The sequence below is a fragment of the Littorina saxatilis genome, unplaced genomic scaffold (genome assembly GCF_037325665.1).
Source record: "Littorina saxatilis isolate snail1 unplaced genomic scaffold, US_GU_Lsax_2.0 scaffold_610, whole genome shotgun sequence".
Taxonomy (NCBI): Eukaryota; Metazoa; Mollusca; class Gastropoda; order Littorinimorpha; family Littorinidae; genus Littorina; species Littorina saxatilis.
In genome coordinates, this window is record NW_027125892.1 from 60,024 (window position 1) to 67,523 (window position 7,500).

The 7,500-nt window shown below is 39.6% G+C and overlaps 1 protein-coding gene across 1 annotated transcript in view; it reads right to left on the reverse strand.

The window, feature by feature from the left end:
* The window catches only part of LOC138954357 (short-chain collagen C4-like), a 9,279-nt gene that overhangs the window by 1,247 nt on the left and 532 nt on the right, over positions 1 to 7,500 (reverse strand). Inside the window, exons 2-3 of the mRNA XM_070326223.1 lie at positions 3,500 to 3,654; positions 1,886 to 1,948 (exon numbers count right to left, since the gene is read on the reverse strand). Coding sequence (XP_070182324.1) covers positions 1,886 to 1,948; positions 3,500 to 3,654 — 218 coding nt within the window. The remainder of the gene's footprint in view (positions 1 to 1,885; positions 1,949 to 3,499; positions 3,655 to 7,500) is intronic.

Below are 7,500 nucleotides of genomic sequence, written 5' to 3' on the forward strand. Positions count from 1 at the left end.
GTGTGTGTGTGTGTGTGTGTGTGTGTGTGTGTGTGTGTGTGTGTGTGTGTGTGTGTGTGTGTGTGTGTGAGTGTGTGTGTGTGTGTGTGTTTGTGTGTCTGTCTGTCTGTCTGTCTGTCTGTCTGTGCGTGTGTGTGTGTAGAGCGATTCAGACTAAACTACTGGACCAATCTTTATGACATTTTACATGAGAGTTCCTGGGAATGATATCCCCGGACGTTTTTTTCATTTTTTTCGATAAATGTCTTTGATGACGTCATATCTGGCTTTTTGTAAAAGTTGAGGCGGCACTGTCACACCCTCATTTTTCAATCAAATTGATTGAAATTTTGGCCAAGCAATCTTCGACGAAGGCCGGACTTCGGTATTGCATTTCAGCTTGGTGGCTTAAAAATTAATAATAACTTTGGTCATTAACAATCTGAAAATTGTAAAAAAAAAGAATTGTTAGAAAATGATCCAAATTTACGTTCATCTTATTATTCATCATTTCCTGATTCCAAAAACATATAAATATGTTATATATGGATTACAAACAAGCTCTGAAATTTAAAAATATACACATTATGATCAAAATTAAATTTCCGAAATCAATTCAAAAGCACGTTCATCTTAATCCTTGTCGGTTCCTGATTCCAAAAACATATAGATATGATATGTTTGGATTAATAACACGCTCAGAAAGTTAAAACGAAAAGAGGTACAGAAAAGCGTGCTATCCTTCTCAGCGCAACTACTACCCCGCTCTTCTTGTCAATTTCACTGCCTTTGCCATGAGCGTTGGACTGACGATGCTACGAGTATACGGTCTTGGTGAAAAATTGCAGTGCCTTCAGTTTCATTCTGTGAGTTCGACAGCTTGACTAAATGTATTTTCGCCTTACGCGACTTGTTTATTTTCTTCATGTGCAAGAGAGTACGTTGTAAGGAATAACAAAATTGATTTTTACAATTAATTTTAGGCAGGAATTAGTTTTTTAAATCTTTGGTTAACATAATATTAGTTTATTGATAAACTTTGTTAAATCGAAAATGTAAACATTTGATTGAGAACAAATAAAGACCAATAAAGAAGGATGCTCCCGGCTTGAAAAAAATTAAACACAAAGCAAAAATAAACACAGTAGCAGCAACCACGCAACTGAGGTTAACAACAAAGAAGAAAGCCCCCCCTTGTTTTATTTTATTTAGTTTGTTTTGTTGTTGCTATTGACTTTGAAACTGACACGCCGGCGGAAACGCCGGTAACGCATGCGCAGAGAAGAGCAAGCATGAGGAACCTCCTATTCTAAAAATAACCAACACTGGTAGCTGCCGACCTTCTACCAGACTCACATGAATACCAGGGAAAAATAAATAATTACCAGGCGATATAAACAAATACCGGGCGGTACTTACACGACTGTTTGACTTTGACGGGCACAATTTTGCAGATTTTTCAAGAATACTGGCTCAGCACTCAGCACTAACTGTCACTCGCCAGCACCCAGCATTAACTGTCACTCACGAGCACTCAGAACTGTCACTCGCCAGCACTCAGCACTAACTGTCACTCACCAGCACTCAGAACTGTCACTCGCCAACACTCAGTACTAACTGTCACTCACCAGCACTCAGAACTGTCACTCGCCAGCACCCAGCATTAACTGTCACTCACCAGCACTCAGAACTGTCACTCGCCAGCACTCAGAACTGTCACTCGCCAGCCCTCAGCATTAACTGTCACTGACCGTCACTGACCGTCACTGACCAGCACTCAGCACTAACTGTCACTCACCAGCACTCAGCACTAACTGTCACTCACCAGCACTCAGCACTAACTGTCACTCCCCAGCACTCAGCACTAACTGTCACTCACCAGCACTCAGCACTAACTGTCACTCACCAGAATAGACCTGCGATGCACCGTCGGGACAGATTGTTCTTCCCCAGCGGACGTAGCTCGAACCTGCAACATGGAGAAAGATTATTCTCCATTTGATATGCACACCACACTTTGAGTCCGTTTCTGCGTGCATACGACAGAGCGAGATACGAGTACTGCGTTGAAAACCAAACCACACACACACACACACACACAGAGAAACAGAAACAGAGACAGACAGACAGACAGACAGACAAACACAGACACATACAGGCAGACAGATACAGAAAGACACAGACAGACAGACAGACAGACAGACAGACAGATACAGACAGACACACTGAAAGACAGAAAGACGTGGACAGACACACACGGAGACAAAGCGAGAACACAGCGCAACAGTCACTGGTATGTGTGAGTAAACGATGCTTTGTTCGTGTAATCCATCATCTAAATCAACAGAGATCAGTCTAGATTGACATGGGGGACGAGTATCTTCATGTCCATTTGGGCCCATGCCTAAAATCAACAGAGATCAGTCTAGATTGACATGGGGGACGAGTATCTTCATGTCCATTTGGGCCCATGCCTAAACTCAACAGAGATCAGTCTAGATTGACATGGGGGACGAGTATCTTCATGTCCATTTGGGCCCATGCCTAAACTCAACAGAGATCAGTCTAGATTGACATGGGGGACGAGTATCTTCATGTCCATTTGGGCCCATGCCTAAACTCAACAGAGATCAGTCTAGATTGACATGGGGGACGAGTATCTTCATGTCCATTTGGGCCCATGCCTAAACTCAACAGAGATCAGTCTAGATTGACATGGGGGACGAGTATCTTCATGTCCATTTGGGCCCATGCCTAAACTCAACAGCGAGGTAACAGACACGTGTATCATGATGCAACACCCATCCAGACATTTCCCACCCTGCACAGGAAACAGCCGACAAATACAGGTACGTGTTTTTAAAGGTGTTGTAGAGTGTCCAAGTAGATTGTGCTCGCATCACACCTAACATTATGAAAAGGTCTGTTTTGAAATGACATCTTTTTTTTCTTTTTCTTCTTCCGAGTTCAGGCCATACATCGTCCACTCCTGAACACAAGTAAACTCTTAAGTGTATGACCGACCCCCACCCTCACCGCCGTCCCGCCGTTAACTCATTGTCGCTTACTGCAACGTCGATCTAACGCCAGCATTCCAGCGTGTTGATACACATTTTCTACACAGTTACTACAGTTCGGAGTGACCTTTTTTTTTTTTTTTTTTTTTTTTTTTTTTTTCTTTTTTTTCTTCTTCTTTGTTTTTGACCTCAGTTGCATGCAGGATGCTTCAACCCATATTTTTGGCCTGATTTTTGTAATTTTTTATTTTTTTTTTTTTTTTTTTTTTTTTTTTTTTCTTTAAGGCGGGGAGCATCCTTCTTCCTTGTAGTTCGGAGTGACCTGCTGCAGCACAGCTGGTCTCGGCCAAAAAAACTTGGTCAACATAGGTGGGGTAGAAAGTGTTAACGCAGTTACACTGTGTTATTTGGGGGGGGGGGGGGGGGGAATTTGGGTTACATACAGAATGGTTTATACGGGCAGAGAGGAATCCTTCACGGATTGGGCAACACACGCAACACACCTCCGCCGGATCCGGAGGCAGATACAGAGTTGACTTTGCTTTCCAACTGCGATAGGAGGGTTTGGAACTGGGATTGCATAGCCTGCTGAGAATCTGTCTCGTTGTCTTCAAGCGATTTCACTTTCTTCTCAAGGTCCTTGATCTGGGCAGCGTACCTGTGGTCAGAAACAGACATATTAAAGCCTCACTACGCCTTAGATGAGATGCTTCACGAAATAAGCTATTCTAACCTGATGGAACACACTTGCACTTGCATTTCACATCAGTAAATGACACAGTCCGTTTGGATGGCTATTCAGTATGCGTACACCACACACCAGTTCTCGTGGTTTATTCAACCTCTGAGCGATCGTAGACCCGTGTGATCCACTTTCCCTTTTTCACAATTTACTCGTCAGTTTTAGGTTTCAATGCGACTCACTGTATATTCTTCATTCTTCTTCAGCGTTCCAGAAATTCTGGTGACGTGTGAGCTCGTTTGCCCATTTGGGTTCCCCACACAATACTCTGAGAGCATAGTCAGCTTCACCCCGCTTTCGTTGGGTTCGCTGTATATAATTGTGAACCTCTGAATCTAAAAAGCAAAAAACGCCTGCGAGTCACACGAACTTATCGGCGGTGGTAGACTTCAAAGAAAGCAGCTACATGCAGAAAATTCGTCTGCTTGGGCAAACACGACCTTGCGTGACCTGCTTCAGGGCTCTTTTCTTCAGACTTTTAAAACTTCTAATTGTACTGATCTTGTCGTGATGAAAAAAATCATTATTTTATGATTTACCATTGTCTGTCTCACATGCTGTATATTTATCATTTAGATTTTAAAAGTTAGGTCCAGCACCAAAAGAAGGCTTCCGATTTGTTTTAAAGTAAACCCGGCTGGCCACACACACAAACATTATTTGAAAAATGCTCGCTCTTTATGGATGGCACCCAGAATATTCTCTAGTGGTAAGTGTTTAAACGAAAGGGTGTTTTGTACTGTAACTAAAAGCCTGACACTGATGGTTACGGGGGGCATAGTGAGGCTTTAAGGACAAAACAGTCCATTCACGCTATCTTGTTCTGTTAAGTATCCACCCATTCACTGACAATTAAGGGTCGTGTAATAATGATTGAGAATTCTGCTTTTGATTTCACACAAGTGGTATATGTTCATAACATATACAAGTCACAGCATACCCAGTTAGCATGCTAACGTTAAATTAACGTTAAATTAACGTTAGCAGTAAACGTATACCGCTAACGTTAATTTAACGTTAATTTGCTCATGGGATAAAACGTTAAATTAACGTTAACATTTAACGTTAATCTAACGTTAATTTAACGTTAATCTAACCATAATATAACGTTAAAATTAACGTTAATTTAACGTTTTTGCAAACATAAAAATAACCAAAATAAAACCAAAATGAAACAATAATATAACGGTTAGATAACGTTATTTTAACGTTTTTTAAACGTTTATTGCTAACGTAAAAATAGCCACAATAAAACCAAAAAGAAACGTTTTATTAACGTTTATTTAACGGTTTTTTTAACGTTTTTTGCTAACATAAAAGTAACCAAAATAAGACGTTTTATTAACGTTTATTTAACGTTTTTTTAACGTTAGCAAGCAAACATAAAATTAACCAAAACAAAACCATAATCAAACGTTTTCATGCAAACGTTAAATTAACGTTCACATGCAAACGTTAAATTAACGTTTAAATATGGTTTGATATTGAACAACGTTTATTTAACGTTATTTTAACGTTTCAATGCAAACCGTTTTATATTGGTTTTCAGGCAAACGTTAAAGTAACGTTTAACAAGAGGCGAAGCCTTCAAGGCTCACGTAAGAAATCGACAAACAGTAACACAAACTCAATCACTCCGTCGCACACACACACACACACACACACACACACACACACACAGAGTAAGCGGCATAGGTGACACTGTGCAAGAAAGCGAGACACTAGATCTAGATCTGAATGGCCGATTTCGAAGAAAAACTAGTCTCGGCCCGCTCAAAATAACAATGACCGAGACTTTCAGTAATTCCTTCGCGTGACGTCTAACCCTCTTACGTCATAATGTGACGTCTTCAAATGTTGTGACGTCTTCTTCTTCTTCTTCTTCTTCTTCTTCTTCTGCGTGTGACGTCTTCAAATGTTAGAGTTTCTACCACAGACATACACACGCACAGACGCACGCACGCACGCACGCACAGACAGACAAAGTTACGATCGCATAGGCTACACTTACGTGAGCCAAAAATGGTTTGATATTGAACGGTTATGTGTCAACGTTTATTTAACGTTATTTTAACGTTTCAATGCAAACCGTTTTATATTGGTTTTCAGGCAAACGTTAAATTAACGTTTAAAAAAGGTTTGCCATGAAAACGGTTTGCTTGCTAACGTTAATTTAACGTTAATTTGACGTTTGCTTTATAACCGTTTTTCTGCTTACGTTAATTTAACGTTAATTTAACGTTTAATGCTAACCGTAAACCAAAATCTAACCATGCAAACGTTAAATTAACGTTAAATTAACGTTAGCATGCTATCAGGGTTCTGTATATCAATGTAAAGCGTATTGATTGCTCTATCTGAAAAAACCCATGTAAGATGTGTGAATTATCTCCCTTTGGTCGCACCAGACAACAGTGATTGCCCTTTTTTTGAGAAAAAAAAGTGTTTCTTTGAACAAACTTGTGTTTATTGACACTTTCAAATGGAGCAACTTTAAAATAAAAGGTTTCCATTACAGCCTCGCAAATAGTAGGAACATGTTACTATGTTCGAAACAAGCGACGAATGGTGGCGAATGGTTAAGAACATTTACGAATGTCTTGCGACCATGTCCCGATCATTGCAAATTGTTGGAAAATTCTATTCGCAAGGGCAATTCGGCACAGTGTAAGAGTAGCATTGCTACAAGTGAAAAACCGATTCTCAATAATGTGTACACAGCCAGTACATATATGTATGTGTCATGCCGAAATCACGGAGTGCCTAATTCGCGGAATCGGCAACATTTTTGCCCATTTCGCGTAATTGGCAAAACGCTGCCAATTACGCGAAATCGGCAGCGTTTTGCCAAAAAAGGTGTAAAGGCTTCTAAAATTTGTCAATTCAGCAAAAGCGCCAGCCAGTCTGTTACTTTTTGTGTCACCAAAACATTGCATTAACATTGCTGTACCTCCCTATTATGGTTTTTATGGTCTGTGTTGGTCTATGTCGAGCATAACTCAGGATGATGCATGAAAACTACACTTTTTGCCAAAACTTGCCATAATTTATCGATTATTGCGATATTCATTCATTCGAGTATCTAACTGTCTAAGTGTGATGATATCCCAGGTATTTGAAAACTTTAAAACCAACAAGTCTCGTAAGTCGAAAATACAGCATTTAGTCAAGCTGAAACTGAACGCAATGCAATTTTTCAGCAAGACCGTATACTCGTAGCATCGTCAGTGCACCGCTCGTGGCAAAGGCAGTGAAATTGACAAGAAGAGCGGAGTAGTAGTTGCGCTGAGAAGGATAGCACGCTTTTCTGTACCTCTATTTTCATTTTAACTTTCTGAGCGTGTTTTTAAACCAAACATATCATATCTATATGTTTTTGGAATCAAGAACCGACAAGGAATAAGATGAATTAGTTTTTAAAACGATTTCGGACATTTAATTTTAATCATGATTTTTATATTTTTAATTATCAGAGCTTGTTTTTAATCCAAATATAACATATTTATATGTTTTTGGAATCAGGTAATGATGAAGAATAAAATGAACGTAAATTTGGATAGTTTTATAAAAAAAATGTTTTTTTACAATTTTCAGATTTGTAATGACCAAAGTTATCAATTAATTTTTAAGCCACCAAGCTGAAATGCAATACCGAAGTCCGGTTTGGTTGAAAAATGAGGGTGTGACAGTGCCGCCTCAACTTGTACAAAAAGCCGGATATGACGTCATCAAAGACATTTATCGAAAAAAAGAAAAAAAATT